General features: G+C 34.8%; 1 protein-coding gene across 2 annotated transcripts in view; it reads left to right on the top strand.

Annotated features, from left to right (window-relative positions):
- The window catches only part of LOC100366741 (scavenger receptor cysteine-rich domain-containing protein DMBT1-like), a 54,726-nt gene extending 36,672 nt beyond the window's left edge, over positions 1-18,054 (top strand). For both annotated transcript variants that reach the window (XM_085507217.1, XM_085507216.1), the window contains 15 exons: positions 1,166-1,290; positions 3,352-3,598; positions 3,856-4,030; positions 4,587-4,894; positions 5,941-6,200; positions 7,178-7,371; positions 7,979-8,171; positions 8,646-8,828; positions 10,840-10,998; positions 11,250-11,393; positions 12,277-12,543; positions 12,732-12,876; positions 13,086-13,213; positions 13,684-13,956; positions 14,347-18,054. In XM_085507217.1, coding sequence (XP_085363343.1) covers positions 1,166-1,290; positions 3,352-3,598; positions 3,856-4,030; positions 4,587-4,894; positions 5,941-6,200; positions 7,178-7,371; positions 7,979-8,171; positions 8,646-8,828; positions 10,840-10,998; positions 11,250-11,393; positions 12,277-12,543; positions 12,732-12,876; positions 13,086-13,213; positions 13,684-13,956; positions 14,347-14,654 — 3,109 coding nt within the window. In that variant the 3' untranslated portion in view covers positions 14,655-18,054. The remainder of the gene's footprint in view (positions 1-1,165; positions 1,291-3,351; positions 3,599-3,855; positions 4,031-4,586; positions 4,895-5,940; positions 6,201-7,177; positions 7,372-7,978; positions 8,172-8,645; positions 8,829-10,839; positions 10,999-11,249; positions 11,394-12,276; positions 12,544-12,731; positions 12,877-13,085; positions 13,214-13,683; positions 13,957-14,346) is intronic.
- Positions 18,055-21,528: the final 3,474 nt, after the last annotated feature.

Below are 21,528 nucleotides of genomic sequence, written 5' to 3'. Positions count from 1 at the left end.
TATGCAAATGATATAGTCACACTTGGGGTCAAAAGCCACATGTTTCTGGTGTGTACGAAAGGTATATTGTATTTGTTTTTCGAGATCAAAATGTGAAAAAATATGTATTTATGATGTAAAAAATTTGACCTCGTGATCGTGAATCCAAGATGGCGTCATCCACGTAAAATCCGGCGAGCGTAAACTTCCCACTCGGATCGCATATCGTGCTCAGATCCGGATGAATTAAGTGAAGCAATTGTTCACATTTGTGTTGAACAGACAACATTGACGATTAAAAAAATACATAAAGATGGATAATTTCAGCCAGAAAAACTATTATTGCTCGAACATAGTAGCGTAAGTAACGTGACTCGTAACAGTTGTTGTACTTAACCGGAAAACAACAGAAACGGTAGATAAGCACTGAGAAATTATTAACCCAATGTTTAATTTACCAGGACCGAACAGGGTTTTATAGAGTTGCTGATTGGTGGGCCAAGCAAAAAACAGAAAACTCAGTATTTCTGCGGGACATTTGCAATACTAAACATGCGGTGCACTTTTATTGTATACAGATTGTACATAAAATAAATAGAAAAAAAAACTGGTCTTGTTTTATTTTTGCCATATAACAAACAATATGTTAATTTATGTTAATTATTTGCTAATTATTATGCAAATTAGCCGCGACTCTATGGAAAATTTCTGGGGAGAACACTGGTTACACCTGCCTTATGTATCTTATTGGCCAATTAGTAAGAGTTAAATGTCTTTATAATACTCTGTATCCATTGGCTACCTCATCCGGACACCTGCCTTATGTATTTTATTGGCCAATTAGTAAGAGTTAAATGTCTTTATAATACTCTGTATCCATTGGCTACCTCATCCGGACACCTGCCTTATGTATCTTATTGACCAATCAGTAAGAGTTAAATGTCTTCATAATACTCTGTATCCATTGGCTACCTCATCCAAACACCTGCTTTATGTATCTTATTGACCAATCAGTAAGAGTTTCAAATATTTACTCAGGTATATCAGTGTACATGTTGTAATTTATTTAATTACACGTTTCATGAGTCTGGGAAAATAGTGAAATATATTGTATTAGTGGATGATTCATCAAATCAATGTTTACACACTATATGCTAAAGATGTTATAATGTTTCTTTGTTTTCAGCTTCGGACAAGGTCAAAATCACATTATACTAGATGAAGTTCAGTGTATTGGGAATGAAAGTTCAATATTTTCATGTCAACATGATGGATGGAAAGCAAGTGACTGTCGACATTCTGAAGATGCAGGTCAGTGTTCACTGCTATTATGCCATTAAATGTCCGTGGTAAACTATCTATTTTCTAAAAGCTTAATAAACTGATGGAATATAATACAACTGATGTAGTGTTCACTGCTATTATGTCATTAAAAAAAATGTCCTTGGTAAACTATCTATTTTCTAAAAGCTTAATAAACTGATGCAATATAATACAACTGATGTAGTGTTCACTGCTATTATGTCATTAAATGTCCCTGGTAAACTATCTATTTTCTAAAAGCTTAATAAACTGATGGAATATAATACAACTGATGTAGTGTTCATTGCTATTATGTCATTAAATGTCCCTGGTAAACTATCTATTTTCTAAAAGCTTAATAAACTGATGGAATATAATACAACTGATGTAGTGTTCACTGCTAATATGTCATTAAATGTCCCTGGTAAACTATCTATTTTCTAAAAGCTTAATAAACTGATGCAATATAATACAACTGATGTAGTGTTCACTGCTATTATGCCATTAAATGTCCCTGGTAAACTATCTATTTTCTAAAAGCTTAATAAACTGATGCAATATAATACAACTGATGTAGTGTTCACTGCTATTATGCCATTAAATGTCCGTGGTAAACTATCTATTTTCTAAAAGCTTAATAAACTGATGCAATATAATACAACTGATGTAGTGTTCACTGCTATTATGCCATTAAATGTCCCTGGTAAACTATCTATTTTCTAAAAGTTTAATAAACTGATGGAATATAATACAACTGATGTAGTGTTCACTGCTATTATGTCATTAAATGTCCCTGGTAAACTATCTATTTTCTAAAAGCTTAATAAACTGATGGAATATAATACAACTGATGTAGTGTTCACTGCTATTATGCCATTAAATGTCCCTGGTAAACTATCTATTTTCTAAAAGCTTAATAAACTGATGCAATATAATACAACTGATGTAGTGTTCACTGCTATTATGTCATTAAATGTCCCTGGTAAACTATCTATTTTCTAAAAGCTTAATAAACTGATGGAATATAATACAACTGATGTAGTGTTCACTGCTATTATGCCATTAAATGTCCCTGGTAAACTATCTATTTTCTAAAAGCTTAATAAACTGATGCAATATAATACAACTGATGTAGTGTTCACTGCTATTATGTCATTAAATGTCCCTGGTAAACTATCTATTTTCTAAAAGCTTAATAAACTGATGCAATATAATACAACTGATGTAGTGTTCACTGCTATTATGCCATTAAATGTCCCTGGTAAACTATCTATTTTCTAAAAGCTTAATAAACTGATGCAATATAATACAACTGATGTAGTGTTCACTGCTATTATGTCATTAAATGTCCTTGGTAAACTATCTATTTTCTAAAAGCTTAATAAACTGATGCAATATAATACAACTGATGTAGTGTTCACTGCTATTATGTCATTAAATGTCCTTGGTAAACTATCTATTTTCTAAAAGCCTAATAAACTGATGCAATATAATACAACTGATGTAGTGTTCACTGCTATTATGTCATTAAATGTCCCTGGTAAACTATCTATTTTCTAAAAGCTTAATAAACTGATGGAATATAATACAACTGATGTAGTGTTCACTGCTATTATGCCATTAAATGTCCCTGGTAAACTATCTATTTTCTAAAAGCCTAATAAACTGATGCAATATAATACAACTGATGTAGTGTTCACTGCTATTATGTCATTAAATGTCCCTGGTAAACTATCTATTTTCTAAAAGCTTAATAAACTGATGGAATATAATACAACTGATGTAGTGTTCACTGCTATTATGCCATTAAATGTCCCTGGTAAACTATCTATTTTCTAAAAGCTTAATAAACTGATGGAATATAATACAACTGATGTAGTGTTCACTGCTATTATGCCATTAAATGTCCCTGGTAAACTATCTATTTTCTAAAAGCTTAATAAACTGATGCAATATAATACAACTGATGTGAGGCAGTTTTCTAATCTAAACTTTCTAGATTGCTCCAAAGATCAGTGCGAGCTACTTTTTTCCTATTTTTCTGACCACAATACTATTGTTTTTTTTTAGGTGTTGTTTGTTCTGGTCCAGATACTTCTGCATATTGTATTGCAACATCTGATTGCACTGATGGTTATTATGTCACCCCAACAAAGGAATGTGGTAAATGTTCACCAGCATGCGTCACTTGTCAAAATGATCCTGATCATTGTCTGACTTGTCCACCAAACAGATATGTCAATTCTGAAAATAAATGTGTTCAGTTCTGTGAAGAAGGTTACTATGGTGACCAGAGTGGTCAATGCAAGATGTGCAGGTTTGTTACCTTTTACCTTTAGATTTGTTTACTTTTAAAATAACAATGGCGAATGCAATGCACAAGAATTTTTTTTTTTTCAACTGAGGAATGATTGTTATATGATTTATTGAATGTATAATTGAATTGTATTGACTTACTGTCTTGATAAATGAATGAACAAGCAAACAAACAAATGTTTGTTGTAGATCTATTATTGGCAATACTTACTATTAAAAGTAGCTTTTGGATTAATAAATTTGTAATTTTGTTTTCAGTACTCAGTGTTTTGATTGTGTAGATACTGCCAGTAAATGCAGTAAATGTCCACCTAACAAGTATCTAAGTATGATGAACACTTGTGTGGATAGTTGTGGTACAGGTTATATCAGCAAAGGAAACAATGAAATAAGACTTGTTGGTGGTAGTGATGAATTTGAAGGCAGAGTTGAGGTGAGTTCAATAGCGTAAAGGAGTTTTTAGTAACTGAACACTGAGACCTTTCATCAACATGACATTACTGTCATTGGTGGGGTTCGCCTACTCACAGACTTCTTCTGGCCACTGTCACCGGTTTAATTCTACTGTCTGTTTGTGTGTAGGGCACGTACCACAATCACAACAAAAATCAATATTTACAAAAGTCATGTACATTCACTCAGGAATTACAAGACGTACAATATGTCACACACTGTCATGTGAATTAAATACACAAACTTGATAGGCTGAAATAAAATGAAGGTGGTGCAAGGTTGGATTGTACTTGAGCAGGAACTACATCATAGGAAACCAGAACATCTGAAGGTTACCCAATTCCATAACAATAGCTATAGTACTGGTTATATCAGCAGTTTATATACATTGTACATAGCTGTTGTAATGAGCTTGAAGTCTGAGTTGATGCAAGTTAATTGTGGTACTGGCGCAGTTATTTAATGCCATCACCTTTGTTAAAGTGATACAATATTTTTGAAGCAATATATTTACATATAATTTGATTATCTATCAGGTATATTATAATGGTGTATGGGGGACTGTTTGTGATGATAGCTGGCATATTGAAGACGCCACGGTGGTTTGTCGTCAACTCAGCTTAGGATCAGCTATCTCGATATTTGAAAGTAGTCATTTTGGTCCCGGTAGTGGACCTATTCTTATGGATGACGTTGAATGTTTAGGCTTTGAGAGAACACTACAGCAATGTTCCATGCATCATCTTGGTATTGGTCACAGTGATTGTGGTCATCAAGAAGATGTTGGTATACGATGTACAGGACCAGACTCAATGCAGCAGTGTGTCATGGAATGTGGACCTGGGTATGTATTGCTGAAAATATTTACGCGTTACCAGTGCTAGATTTTGGCAATGAAATCGGTGATTTGTGTTTATACTACAAAATACTTTGGATCTCAATTTTAACTTTAAAATAAAGGTTATACAATATTCATTGAAGACCTGCTGGAGATACACGCACAGTTCAAAATTTCTGCTTTGTACATGTACATCTAATTTACATCTGCTAATGATTCTGATATCATGTCTCTTTGTTGTATTGCTAACACATTGCTATTGATATCAATTCCTGTCTTACAAATCAGATTCAGACCCATAGTAACAATGTGTTTCTCCAGAGTCTCCAAAACATCTACACTGCTCTAAAAGCTGTCAGTGTTAAATCATGTTGATATCTAAACATCGCATGATTTCATCTTCGCTAGTCAAGGTCTAAGTTTATTCGGCCAAACCTCTAAAGAGACCTTGGCAGAACGACCATCAAATATGCATAATTCTAACAGCGCCCCCAGTAGTCAGTTGCGGCTAATCATTGTCCAATCAGTTTTCGTGTTACAAATCGCTCTTTGGCGTTTCATTTTAAACAAAATGAAAGCGCCCATGAATCGTGATATTTGTGATGATAAAATTGCGAAAGTTTTCGGTGTTGGTGCCCTTAAGCCTCATCAGGTACATGCAATTGACGCAGTTTTGTGTGGGAAGGATGTCTTCATAGCGACAAAAACAGGAAGTGGAATTTTGTTTTATAATTTGGTACCTCCAAGCTGATTGGGCGCCTTGTATCTCACTGCTTAAGATACGCAATTAGCCTATGCGATCCCGCACAGTATCGTGTAGAGGCCTATAGGTCGATTCGGACAATGCATGATTTGGGCATGCAACATTTAAGCTAGGAAATGTGTATGGAGAGTATTTGATTTCCTTGGTTCCAGTAAACCCAGCCCACAGTATGTGACTATATGGTTCCAAGAAATTTAATATAGAGGTCTCAGAAGGTGTACATCTAGGCTAGCCCCATTATTATATTATATTATGCTCTGCTGTAATGTTTAACATTTTGTATTTGTAGTTATTATGCTGGAGTTGATCATGTCTGTCTTCATTGTGCCGCTACCTGCAAATATTGCAGTAACTCTCCAGAAGAATGTACAGCCTGTGCAGAACCAAACTTTTTATATGGCACGACTTGTATTGATAAATGCCCAACTGGTTACTATGGTAACACAATTGACAGAGAATGTCAGTTATGTGATAGCAAATGCACTAGTTGTTTTGATGGGGATAGCAATGCAGTCTGTAAATCCTGCAACATTGGATATGCACTGATTGGTTAGTATCTGTATTTTATTGCTTTAGAGTTTTGACAACTAACATACAATGTAGCTTAGTATACTAAATTTATTTTCACTGAAATAACACTGGTTGTTTTATCTGAAGTTTGTCACTGATATTTGATGAGTTGATTGAGTTATTTTCAAAGGATTTTATTTTCACTGATTCTAAGTTTCATAAAATTGCATGGTATCAGACAGCTGTCGGTTAAAAACCTGGTATATTCTACATGTACATGAATACAGACAGCTGTCGGTTAAAAACCTGGTATATTCTACATGTACATGAATGCGGACAGCGGTCAGTTAAAATCCTGGTATACATGTAGTCTACATGAATGCCTGAGGAATAATTTACTGGTAGTACGGGTATATAGCCACAACTTGCCGATAGTTACACCACGCATGCAGATTCTCATCTGATACTGTTTTTTCAAATAGTGGAAAATTCCACCCAATGAGAAGGGTCTGACATGCTTCTTTTTCAAATTTTAATAATTAATAATATTAATAACCTTATTACACAACTGCACCATCAATGGGTGCTGTATGGTAGGGATACAGATCTGGTAGTGGAAAATTCCACTCTATGAGAAGGGTCTGACATGCTTTTTTTTCAAATAGTGGAAAATTCCACTCAATGAGAAGGGGCTGACATGCTTCTTTTTCAAATAGTGGTACATCCACCCAATGAGAAGGGTCTGACATGCTGCTTACATGATTCCTACCTCATCGGTGTTTATTACCATATTCCTATGTACAAAATATTGCCTTCACTTGAAACCTTGGAAATTTGCACAAAAGCATGTTATTTAGGGTGAATGAAATTAAATGAAATAACCATCCTTATATTGCTATATGTGTGTTAACTATGACAGTATGCACTGAAGACTGGCACATTTTATTTAACACATATCATAACAGAACTTTGCAATATACTTCAGTTCTAAACTATTCATAATTGTTCTTTAACAGACTATACGTGTGTTACTGAATGCCCAGGAGGACAATATGTGTTAAGTTCTATTTTACCATCTCGACCTAACCCGATGTTAGTGAGACTAAATAATCCAACAAGTGTCAATACATATGAAGGAAGGGTAGAGGTGTTCTATGATGGACAATGGGGGACTGTATGTCATGATAAATGGGATTTAGTTGATGCTGATGTAAGTAAAACAGATTTTTATTTTATTGAATCAAATTATCATTGATACTTTAATTTTATGAATGACAAATTTTTGCAAATTTTAAAAGGCAGTAAATTCTGTTGCAGTTATTTTGATTTTGGGGATTTTTTTTTGGTTTGATTTCAAACGTTCACACTTCCTGGTATTTTTAGTGGCTACAAATTTACTATCAATTATTATTTCTCCCCAAAAATGATATGATATTGATATTTATCACATACAGAATCAAATTGTAGTAGAAATTTACAAATTATATAGGAATATTTAACATTGGCCACATATTCTGTTATTCGGCAAATTAGTTTAAGTTACGTTGTTAATCTCCACATCAAATATTAGTGTACTGGTACTTCACAACAAATGAGTGCATGACCCCATGCTTACAATGTAGCTTGAAATAATCTCTGTATTTAGTGGTTCCATGCATATTCTTACCAGATATAGCACAGGTTTATCTATAAACAACTACTGATATCATATTTTGTATCTTTAGAAAAATTGAGAAAAACAACAAATCGAAGTAAACTTCTATTTCATGAATTATACAATATGATTTGTAAATTACCTTGGTCCAATGTATTTACAGATTGTTTGCCAAGAATTAGGATATGGTAAAGCACTCAGTGCTCCGCTGTCCTCGTCGTATGGTATTGTTAGTTCAGATACGCCAGTGTGGATGGATGATGTAGACTGCAAGGGATATGAAATGTCTTTGACGCAATGTCAACATACCGGATGGGGACAAGGAAATTGTGACAGTAACCATGGTGAAGATGCAGGTCAGTTGTGGAATTTCTGTCAACCGATTCTGTATGCAAGTCTGGTGTAGATTCATTTGCTGTATCAGTTCACCAGATCTTGTTTTTGATGAAATAGATGTCGCTGTTTGTTTAAAAAACCAATATGGATAACTTTGTGTTTTTTTAGTGAGTTTATATAATAAATAATTTTATTTAATACTGCCACTGGATATAATCTTTAGGGTATGATTTATCATAAAATAAACAAGCACAGTATTCATTTGATACAATGACAAAATACTTGTGTGTAGAACAAGATTTGAATTATATTAATTTTTGAAAGTATTAATAGTAAATATAATTCAACTAAACGTGTTTGCTGCTAACTTATTTTTACTTCAATATACAGATACAATATATTTTAATACAACAAAGTTATGCATGCTTCTTGTTGAATTGTGTATTGCAACAACACACATCACTATAATATACTGAATCTTTGCATTTCTTTAGGTGTGAGATGTGATGGTAGTAGTTACAAGAAACCACCACTCAATATGTGTCGTCAAGTACGCGAGTTCCCCTGTGAAAGACATGGTTGTTATGCTGGCGTTGAATGTGTTGAGTTAACCAATGGTAAATCAGTGTGTCTACAGTGTCCTGATGGTCAAGTAGGGGATGGAGAAAACTGTACTGGTATGTTTCTAATATTTCAAACTAATTCAGGATTTTTAAAATCACATAGTTTGCGACAAATTTAACAAATCGCCTACTGAACGACCTGAACAGATAAATAATAAAAATAAATGGAGAAAACTAGTATCAACTACCGTAGGTGATGTTTTAACATCATCTTATAGACATTATTAATTATTCCACCTTTGGGCGAAGTAAGTTCATTCGTCCAGTGGACATTTTTTTGACTTTATCTGCTTATCATAACAAGTACTGGTATATCATGGTACGTACCATAGACATACTCGTATATTGTGGCAGAATAACGACGATTTGCCTCTGCTATTCCTGTGTTTTATTTGGTCAGGGTGTGTGTACATTTGTTTGTCTTCAAAATTACAGGGGCTATGTCATCAGTCCATACTGTATGCATGAACCATCACAATTAACTAAACTCATAAACCACACTGGATATATTTGATTCTTCAAAAATACACATTTAGTTTGCTAAAATTCACTGAGAGGAGGTTGTATTCCAGCGAGAAAAATTAGCCTAATTTCCTACTCACCATGCAGTTTTTAGCTCTGCTGTCGACTTTGTCGAGCGGAGCTTATCATATGAGTGATTGTCCGTCGTCGTCCGTGTCAATGTTTTACATTTTCGACTTCTTCTTGAAAACTGTAAGCCTGAATGCTTTGATACTTGGTGTATATGTACCCTGTGTAGACCTCTCTCAGATTTGTTCATTTCATGATGATATCTTCAATTCCCTAATTTTGGTGAATATTTTTGTAATTTTTGGTAAAAAGTCCAATTGCTTTGATATCACATATACATGTGTATAGGTACTACATGTGGACCTCTCTCAGATTTGTTCATTTTGTAATGATATCTGTAATTCTCTAATTTTGGTGAATATTTTTGTAATTTTTGGTAAAAAATTATATTTTTGACTTCTTGTTAAAAACCACAAGTCCAATTGCTTTGATATTACATATATAGGTACTACATGTGGACCACTCTCAAATTTGTTCATTTCATAATGATATCTTTAATTTTCTAATTTTGGTGAATATTTTTGTCATTTTTGGTAAAAAGTGATATTTTCAACTTCTTGTTAGAAACCGCAAGTCCAATTGCTTTGATATTACATATATAGGTACTACATGTGGACCACTCTCAAATTTGTTCATTTCATAATGATATCTTTAATTTTCTAATTTTGGTGAATATTTTTGTCATTTTTGGTAAAAAGTGATATTTTCAACTTCTTGTTAGAAACCGCAAGTCCAATTGCTTTGATATTACATATATAGGTACTACATGTGGACCACTCTCAAATTTGTTCATTTCATAATGATATCTTTAATTTTCTAATTTTGGTGAATATTTTTGTCATTTTTGGTAAAAAGTGATAATTTCGACTTCTTGTTAAAAACGACAAGTCCAATTGCTTTGATATTACATATATATAGGTACTACATGTGGACCTCTCTCAGATTTGTTCATTTTGTAATGATATCTTAAATTCTCTAATTTTGGTGAATATTTTTGTCATTTTTGGTAAAAAGTGATATTTTCAACTTCTTGTTAGAAACCGCAAGTCCAATTGCTTTGATATTACATATATAGATACTACATATGGACCACTCTCAAATTTGTTCATTTCATGATGATATCTTCAATTCTCTAATTTTGATGAATATTTTTGTCATTTTTGGTAAAAAGTGATATTTTCTTTTTATTTATGGTCAAAAATGATATTTTTGAATTCTTGTTGAAAACAGCAAGTCCCATTGCATTGATACTATGCATATTGTTCATTTTCCAATGATATCTTCTGTTCTTTAATCGAAATGTGCATTGCTAACAGCGGAGCTATCTCAGCCGAGAGGCTGCTTGTTTTAGTTCTCGTTCAGATTCTTGTGTACTGCTTAGGAAAAAATAACTGAGGATTGTTGAAAGAACACTTCATCCAACAGTCTTTTTGTCTAATTATAATTGAACCATTTTCTGTATTGATTTTTACAGTGGTATCAACTGATATTCCTGAGTTTAAAGTTACACCCAGCAATCGGACAACAAGACTTGGATTCAATGCCATTATGACATGTGTTGCTGATGGAAATCCAGCTCCAACCATTACAATAGACAGTTGGTACAAAGACGGCAAACCACTTAACCCTGTTGGTAAATGCACACATTATAATAGTCTGATTTCAAAGTTAGTTTTCAGAACAGGACCGTGATAGATAGTTTGAATGATAACAAGTTGAGATAATTTGTATTTTATTGCACTGTTATTTCCACACATTTTTTTTTAATATGAATAATTTTTGTATTATTAGACTTCTAATTGTTTCTTGATTGCAATTAGAACTTTAATAATAAGGCTCCTGGGGATTCTTTATCTTCATTAACACTTATTTGTTCATTTGAAGATGTCAAGTCGGGTCGCATCAAGGTCTTGCTGAATGGTAACTTGCAATTTACACGTACACATCGCTATGATACCGGTGAATACACCTGTTTGATTCGTAACACTGCTGGTACAAATATGTCTAGTGCTTATTTACACATTGAAGGTGAGTCAATCATTATATTTATTTTAACTTGTTTTGACTTGATGTACCCCTCCCCTGTAGGTGGCTGAACCAGGGCATGAATTATGTGAAATGTGATGTTGGGTTATATGTATGAATCGGTTTATGAATTGAGTTTGGTGGTGGTCAGAATTGTGCTCAAAATCTACATGATCAATGTTAGAATGTAGATTGGATTCAACTGAATTATGGGTACACATTCTGATTCTATAAATGACATGATTACTGTAAATCTCTTATTTTTGTGACTGACAAATTTTTCCGTGAATCAGGAAAACCACCAAATTTCCCCTGTGGTCCTTAACAGCAAGTTGTGATTACTATCATGAATTGTAATAATATCGAAACATGTGATATTATTTGTGTACATTACTTGGAACGCGCACAGTACTATATGGTGACATCATGCCAAGATCCCATTCAAGTCTTATCTCGTAGATAGCGAGACTGATGCTACGACCTTCTGACATGACATAGGCAGTTTGTAATAAAACAATAAAACATGTATTACCACATTCATAGTGAAAAAATGTAATACATCGTAAATGTACAGAAAATATATTTACCGTAATCCGTGATATCGTGAGCAGCTATTTTGATCACAGTCCGGGACTGTGTTTTGATCTACCTGGATATCCCAGTATCCTAGTTACCTCTGGCATGCGCATTCGCATTTTTCTTAGTTGGAACGCTTATGCGAGAGCACGATTGAAACGGAATCTTGGTATCATGTCACCGTAGATGCAAACCCCAAGTAATGTACCTCTGGTATTACATAATATAGCAATATTTTTTTTTATTTTTCTTAGTTTAGTATTTGTTTGAGTAATTGTTTCAGCAATGTATTGTATTGTTCTCTCAATAGAAAAACCTGAAGTAATTGGAATTCAGCCTGGCCTAGCTGTTCTTGGTGAGACTGCTTTATTACAGTGTGTAGTAGCGGGTATTCCTGAGGCTAATATCACATGGCAACGCAATGGACTGGAGTTAGATGGTCATCGTTATATTAGTTTTGATGAGAATGGCACTTTATACATAATGGAAATCACTGCACAGGATAGTGGTCACTACCGCTGTATTGTAGAAAATGAATTAGGGATTGACTTTGCTACAGTGCCACTTACAGTACAAGGTATGTTCAGAATAAAGATACAATGTATTGGGGTGTACTAGCTGCTTTCAATTTTTTTCTTGTAAATTTTGGACCTTTGAACTATAAAAATGACTGAAAATATATAGAATATGATATGGCTCAAGTAGTGTGAGGAATGAAAACAACTATTTGTTGAGTTTTGCATTCTTTTTGTCCAATTGTCTCAGAACCGCCAACATTCAGCATAAAACCCACCACTTACGAGGCGAATGAAGACGACAACGTTCTGATGGTTTGCCGAGCTGTTGGTACACCAACGCCAATCATTCATTGGAAGAAAGATGGAGAAGACTTGCCTAAAGGCGGTAATAGGTAACGTCTCTTTGCACTTTCATTACTTTTACTAGTATCCACTGTTACCCATGTTTGGCACCAGTTCAGGCACATCCTGTGATTTCTCAGATAGCTTGTCTGAGCATATTCAAACTTGGTACAAGGATAAATTATGAATTTCTTTTTCATGTTGAGTAGATGTTTCAAACCTCTGTGACACTTAATTAAACATTCCTTCCGTTTTTCAGGTTTATTACAACACCCACTGGTGACCTGCATGTAAATAGTGTGATACGAAGTGACATGGGAAATTATGCGTGTATTGCTGTTAACAGTGTGCAGATAGTTACTGTATTCACACAGTTGCTGGTAATTGGTAAGTATTCTTTAAACTCTACATACGGTTTATTGTATATGGTATATTCTTAAAAGAGGATTAACCTTTTCACCACCAGACTTTCTTGCCCAATTTTTTTTTTTTTTTATATATTCTTCATTATTTCTGGAAATGAACCATCATTTTGGAGTAAACAGACAAAATTTGAGTGAATTTTCAGTTTTTACTCAAAAAAGCTGCTATTTTTGTCTCAATTTTCTGAATGGAATTGCAGACTATAAACAGGACTTTTTTTGAATTTGTGATGAAAAGAGGGAACTGGTGGTGAAAAGGTTAATGTTAATAAATGTGTCACTCATTTTATGTATTAATGGCTGCTCTTTGAAAAGCCTTCCAATTTCCATGGCAGTATGGTCATTTATGGAATATTTGGTGATATTGATGTGTATATCCAAGTAACATAATGTAATGATGTCATAAATAAGACTCTGAATTATCTTTTCAAACAGGTCCACCAATGATAACAAAAGCACCAGAAAATACTACATTATTTAGTGGTGATCGTTTGAGCTTGGCATGTGATGTGATTGGAGCTCTCAGTCCTACAGTTATTTGGATGTATAATGAAAAGAAATTGCATAATAATCAGCATTACATAATATCTAGCACAGATCATAGTCTGGTTATTGAGTCTGTCAACTCATACGATAGTGGAACTTATACTTGTATTGCAAGCAACCGAGAGGGATCAGCAAATGCCTCAGCTAATGTTCTTGTACTTGGTAAGTTTCTGCTCTTTTATTCTGGATCTCAAGATAGCGAGTTTATATATATATATATATATGCCTGCAATGACGAGCCATTGACAGCATGGCCTTCTTTGTTTTTGTTTGATTATTGACAAAAAGTTCCATGCGGTGGTCGATTTAATTACTGTAGTTTTTGTAAATATCCCCCTCCCCCAGTATTTCGTGGTCTTTTCTTTCTTTTTAGTGGTAATTGTGCTATTGTTTGCATTCAGAGACTTAAATAATAAGGGAAACGTTTTTGAATGTTAGAATAGTACCCTATGATAAATCAGTGAAAATATTATGTACATCTCATTCAGATAAAAATATCCAACAGTTGAGTTTACATTCAGATATAACATGATGGAATTTATTTTGTTGCAGGTGCATCACCATTAAAATCATTGACATCATCAATTCCCCATGGAATGATAGCAGGCATTGTGATTGGTATCTTGGTTTTTATTGTGGCAGTTGTAGCGCTTATATTCTATAGACGACATTATGTGAGGAAGAAACAGTTCTCTCCTGCAAGACTTAATCAAATTGTGCGTCAGTCGGGAATGAAAGGACATTCAATGGAATTTAACACTGTGTCTTATGTTGCAGGTGAACGCATAACCATGCACCCAGAGGGTGAAGATGTCTCTCCATTAGTTTCAGTGTATTCAGACAAAATTGAGAAAGTTTAATAAAAGTATTGTAATTTAAAGACACTAGAGAAAACAGATACTTGACATGGTAAATAATATGAGATGAAGTTACTTAAATATCAATCTTGTTTCACCATGTCCTCAAAATGCAGCAATTGATTTTAATTGAAAACAAAATGAATAACAAATTAACATGTTTGCCAATTGGCATATTTTATGCATAGTAATCAAATAAGAGTAAATATTATCCAAATGCTGACAATCATAAGTATAGTAGCAATTTGTGTCTTCCATTCGAATTGAAGATTACATATTATTATAGAATCATGCCATCAGGATACCAACAAATATTCAGGTCACTGGATATACCGGTATTTGCAAGATAGAAAATGGTAAATTATTTCTTCTTATCACACAATATGAAAAAGTCATATCTATTTAATTTTAATTTAGTGACTTTCCAATGCAGTAATTCATTTTACATTATATACAATGGATAGTTCTCTCCCATGATGCATTGCATATGTGCAGTATGCAAACTTCGTTTATGTAAAAATTCCTTAGTTCAGGTTGCTGTTTTCTCTAGTGTCTTTGATTTCCAAAAAATAAGATTCATTTACTTTTAAGACGCAAAACTATTTTAAGTAATACACTAAAAGTGGGAGTAGCTAGAAATAAATGTACATGACTATTTTTGTGCAAACTGAAATCTCAATATAACTTTACCATAGTAAATATTGATATGCAATTGTTATAGAATACATATTGACATTTTTAGGTATTTCAAATAGCATTTCTTTTCCTTTCTGATCCAATTGACTTTTTGTTTTTTAGAATAATGTTTTTTAGGAGTGTAGATATTAATCTGTCGTAGTACAAATGGAAGAGCTATATATCTGCCAATTTGTGTATAATGAAATATAAAAATTATATTTTCAAAATTTGCTATTTTCATTTGATGCAAATGTCTCTGTTCGTTTCCCCATGATGGAAAAATACACAAAATGTGAGGCACCAAGAATTCTGTTATATCATTGACCACCAGAGGAAGCAACTAGAAAGTTGTACAAACACAAATTATAATCTTAGAAAAAACAGTTTTTATGAAATTTAATTTACTGGTACTCAAAGAATGATTTTCCCAACTCTTTGGTGTGCAATCTCCAGTATTTATTTAAAGTGGTGCAATATACTCAACCGCATCAGTCTGCCATTTTTGAAAGTCACCATTTCAACCTGCATTTATATTTTATACATGTAACATAGAAAACAAATATGTTATCAGATGAGTTTATGTGATCACTGTACAATGAAGACTATTAAGTATTGTACTAATATTATAATGTTAAATTATTTTCTTTTTTTAAATGTTTTTGTACCAGGCAGCAGTTCTGGACATTGAATGCCACTGTTGTCTCTCATGACTTTTTTCAGCTCCGCTGTTGACTTTGTCGAGCGGAGCTTATCATACGAGTGATTGTCCAGCATCCGTCGTCGTCCACCGTCCGTGTCAATGTTTTACTTTTTTAACTTCTTCTTGAAAACTGTAAGCCTGAATGCTTTGATACTTGGTGTATATGTACCCTGTGTAGACCTCTCTCAGATTTGTTCATTTCATGATGATATCTTCAATTCCCTAAATTTGGTGAATATTTTTGTAATTTTTGGTAAAAAGTCCAATTGCTTTGATATCACATATACATGTGTACCTCTCTCTGATTTGTTCATTTTGTAATGATATCTGTAATTCTCTAATTTTGGTGAATATTTTTGTCATTTTTGGTAAAAAGTGATATTTTCGACTTCTTGTTAAAAACCACAAGTCTGATTGCTTTTATATTACATATATAGGTACTACATGTGGACCTCTCTCAGATTTGTTCATTTTGTGATGATATCTTCAATTATCTAATTTTGATGATTATTTTTGGTGAAAAGTGATATTTTTGAATTCTTGTTGAAAACAGCAAGTCTACATATTGTTCATTTTCTAATGTCTACAGTTCTTTAATTGAAATGTGCATTGCTAACAGCGGAGCTATCTCAGCCGAGAGGCTGCTTGTTTCACTAGCAATTGCTGACATATTGTGTATTTTTGCCACAGAAGTCATATTCCTGTTTGGGACTACGCGACAAGGCTGTGCAGCCATCTCTCTATCAAATAGCAATTTAATATGCTATCCTGGGTCAACCAGACCCAGTCAAACACAAGTCCCTGCGACCTTAACCAAGTAAATGAATCTCCGCCAGTGGAATTGGCCTTTGAGTCTGCAGGGTAGGGGTTGACCCTTTTTGGTGTTCAGTCTAAGAAAATATTTTAACTTAGATCTACCTATTGGAAGTCTGATGCAACAACCAGTGACTGGTATTTTATTGAAATGGAGGGGGAAATTCATTACTGGAACAAAAGTTACTGACATTTATCAAAGACTGAGTTTTGCTGTGTGTAAATAAACCATTTACTTACATTTACTATTCTATATTAAGCTTGCCTTTTGAAAGTCTGTACAACTTCAAATTCAATATAATATAATTGAGAAATCTAGCACACTGCATATCAGTTTTGCAATCAAAAGAATCAATCACAGTCATTAATCTAATATCCTAATGATGTAATATTGTTTTTATACCTAAAACACAAAGTAGCTGCGAGATGCATTCTTTTTCTGACTGGAAAATTCCTATTTAAATGCTTGACTACAATGTATTGTTATACTTTTTTCTTGAATTGAGTTTAAATCACAACTTTGCTTATCTTTTTGTCATGTACTATATTTCCATTACTACACTAAATATATCTTTTATAGATGCATAATATCCCCTGCATTTTAATGCATCCTGAAGTGAGAATTATTGTAAAATGTAGTTCCCATTTTGTTTTTTATCAAGAATGTTTTAAGCCGCTGCTTCATTGATGTGATTCGTGAACTGGTTTTCATACAATCACAGATTTAAAATAACATGCGTTTTTTTTTTATTGTTCGCTGAATATCTTCCTGAATATAATTTTAAAGTATCAAAGTAATACAGTTTTGTTTATATTTTAAATCATTTAATGTAAGTTTAATTCCACAACATTGTTCAAAATTGTGCCTTCAGTGTTGTCTTCCAAAAACAGGACTTTAGTTTCATGCAAAATAGCCAAATGTATTTATATATACATGACCTGTCATTCATTTCGCTTTTCTCATAACAAATATTTGACCAATTCTGAAAAGAATTTCACAAAACAAATTTAAACACCTGCAAGCACTTTTAGTAAATTTTTTTATTTAATCGGGATTAATATAATAATTTAAAAAGTGTCTTTCCATCATTTTTAGTTATGAGAGGGATAGAAATCAATATGTTGGTACTATTATGTATTTATTTACAAATAAATTATATTATTTACAATAATACAAACAAGTTATAATAAAGTTTTCTGTTTTACATATCATAGATGTACAATTTATTGACTTTTTAACCCCTGCTTGATAATCTGCCTCAGTTGTCACACCAAATAAACAATTTACATGAATACTATGCTTAATACTTTGAGTGAGAGGGGAAACCACTATCTGTTGATAATTCAATTCTATGCAATACTCCAGCAGATTTACACAAAGAAATAGTAACTCAAATACATGTGACTATATAATTCACATTCTAGCCAACATCTGAAACAACCATAATGATTAATTTAATATAAATCCTGAAGAGATATAATGTGAAACGTATTGGCAGATATTGACCAATCAGATAACTAGGATTTTTATTACATTAAGGTGATAAACTACTATGTTAAAAGTGATATATTTTTGCAGTTATAATATCACATGTTTCGATATTATTACAAGATGTGTGACTGATGTGTCGGCACTGTTGTACTACTTCAATGATATCCACAGGTTGGTGGTGTTAAGGTTATGCTGATGACATGTTTTTGGTTGGTGGTGGCCAATCAGATGAGCTACAGGTTGGTGATGCTAAGGTCATGCTGATGATATGTTTTTGGTTGGTGGTATTAAGGTCATGCTGATGATATGTTTTTGGTTGGTGGTGTTAAGGTCATGCTGATGATATGTTTTTGGTTGGTGATGGCCAATCAGATGAGCTACAGGTTGGTGGTGCTCAGGTCATGCTGATGACATGTTTTTGATTGGTGGTGGCCAATCAGATGAGTTACAGGTTGGTGGTGTTAAGATCATGCTGATGGCATGTTTTTGGTTGGTGGTGCTCAGGTCATGCTGATGACATGTTTTTGGTTGGTGGTGGCCAATCAGATGAGCTACAGGTTGGTGATGCTAAGGTCATGCTGATGGCATGTTTTTGGTTGGTGGTGCTCAGGTCATGCTGATGACATGTTTTTGGTTGGTGGTGTTAAGGTCATGCTGATGACACGTTTTTGGTTGGTGGTGTTAAGGTCATGCTGATGACATGTTTTTGGTTGGTGGTGTTAAGGTCATGCTGATGATATGTTTTTGGTTGGTGGTGTTAAGGTCATGCTGATGACATGTTTTTGGTTGGTGGTGGCCAATCAGATGAGTTACAGGTTGGTGGTGTTAAGGTCATGCTGATGACATGTTTTTGATTGGTGGTGGCCAATCAGATGAGTTACATGTTGGTGGTGTTAAGGTCATGCTGATGACATGTTTTTGGTTGGTGGTGGCCAATCAGATGAGTTACAGGTTGGTGATGCTAAGGTCATGCTGATGATATGTTTTTGGTTGGTGGTGCTCAGGTCATGCTGATGACATGTTTTTGGTTGGTGGTGGCCAATCAGATGAGTTACAGGTTGGTGGTGTTAAGGTCATGCTGATGACATGTTTTTGGTTGGTGGTGGCCAATCAGATGAGTTACAGGTTGGTGATGCTAAGGTCATGCTGATGACATGTTTTTGATTGGTGGTGGCCAATCAGATGAGTTACATGTTGGTGGTGTTAAGGTCATGCTGATGACATGTTTTTGGTTGGTGGTGGCCAATCAGATGAGTTACAGGTTGGTGATGCTCAGGTCATGCTGATGACATGTTTTTGGTTGGTGGTGGCCAATCAGATGAGTTACAGGTTGGTGATGCTAAGGTCATGCTGATGATATGTTTTTGGTTGGTGGTGTTAAGGTCATGCTGATGACATGTTTTTGGTTGGTGGTGGCCAATCAGATGAGTTACAGGTTGGTGGTGTTAAGGTCATGCTGATGACATGTTTTTGGTTGGTTGTGGCCAATCAGATGAGTTCCAGGTTGGTGATGCTAAGGTCATGCTGATGACATGTTTTTGATTGGTGGTGGCCAATCAGATGAGTTACATGTTGGAGGTGTTAAGGTCATGCTGATGACATGTTTTTGGTTGGTGGTGGCCAATCAGATGAGTTACAGGTTGGTGATGCTAAGGTCATGCTGATGACATGTTTTTGGTTGGTGGTGGCCAATCAGATGAGTTACAGGTTGGTGGTGTTAAGGTCATGCTGATGACATGTTTTTGGTTGGTGGTGCTTAGGTCATGCTGATGACATGTTTTTGGTTGGTGGTGGCCAATCAGATGAGTTACAGGTTGGTGGTGTTAAGGTCATGCTGATGACATGTTTTTGATTGGTGGTGGCCAATCAGATGAGTTACATGTTGGTGGTGTTAAGGTCATGCTGATGACATGTTTTTGGTTGGTGGTGGCCAATCAGATGAGTTACAGGTTGGTGGTGTTAAGGTCATGCTGATGACATGTTTTTGATTGGTGGTGGCCAATCAGATGAGTTACATGTTGGTGGTGTTAAGGTCATGCTGATGACATGTTTTTGGTTGGTGGTGGCCAATCAGATGAGTTACAGGTTGGTGATGCTAAGGTCATGCTGATGACATGTTTTTGATTGGTGGTGGCCAATCAGATGAGTTACATGTTGGTGGTGTTAAGGTCATGCTGATGACATGTTTTTGGTTGGTGGTGGCCAATCAGATGAGTTACAGGTTGGTGATGCTAAGGTCATGCTGATGGCATGTTTTTAGTTGGTGGTGGCCAATCAGATGAGTTACAGGTTGGTGGTGTTAAGGTCATGCTGATGACATGTTTTTGGTTGGTGGTGCTTAGGTCATGCTGATGACATGTTTTTGGTTGGTGGTGGCCAATCAGATGAGTTACAGGTTGGTGGTGCTAAGGTCATGCTGATGACATCAATCAGATGAGTTACAGGTTGGTGGTGTTAAGGTCATGCTGATGATATGTTTTTGGTTGGTGGTGCTCAGGTCATGCTGATGACATGTTTTTGGTTGGTGGTGGCCAATCAGATGAGTTACAGGTTGGTGGTGCTAAGGTCATGCTGATGACATCAATCAGATGAGTTACAGGTTGGTGGTGTTAAGGTCATGCTGATGATATGTTTTTGGTTGGTGGTGGCCAATCAGATGAGTTACAGGTTGGTGGTGCTCAGGTCATGCTGATGACATGTTTTAGGTTGGTGGTGGCCAATCAGATGAGTTACAGGTTGGTGATGCTAAGGTCATGCTGATGACATCAATCAGATGAGTTACAGGTTGGTGGTGTTAAGGTCATGCTGATGATATGTTTTTGGTTGGTGGTGCTCAGGTCATGCTGATGACATGTTTTTGGTTGGTGGTGGCCAATCAGATGAGCTACAGGTTGGTGGTGTTAAGGTCATGCTGATGATATGTTTTTGGTTGGTGGTGCTCAGGTCATGCTGATGACATGTTTTTGGTTGGTGGTGGCCAATCAGATGAGTTACAGGTTGGTGGTGCTCAGGTCATGCTGATGACATGTTTTAGGTTGGTGGTGCTTAGGTCATGCTGATGACATGTTTTTGGTTGGTGGTGGCCAATCAGATGAGTTACAGGTTGGTGGTGTTAAGGTCATGCTGATGACATGTTTTTGATTGGTGGTGGCCAATCAGATGAGTTACATGTTGGTGGTGTTAAGGTCATGCTG

The sequence above is a fragment of the Saccoglossus kowalevskii genome, chromosome 13, assembly GCF_978046115.1.
Source record: "Saccoglossus kowalevskii chromosome 13, keSacKowa6.1, whole genome shotgun sequence".
NCBI lineage: Eukaryota > Metazoa > Hemichordata > Enteropneusta > Harrimaniidae > Saccoglossus > Saccoglossus kowalevskii.
The sequence above is the reverse complement of the archived record's forward strand: the minus strand, read 5'-3'. Positions and strand labels throughout refer to the sequence as shown.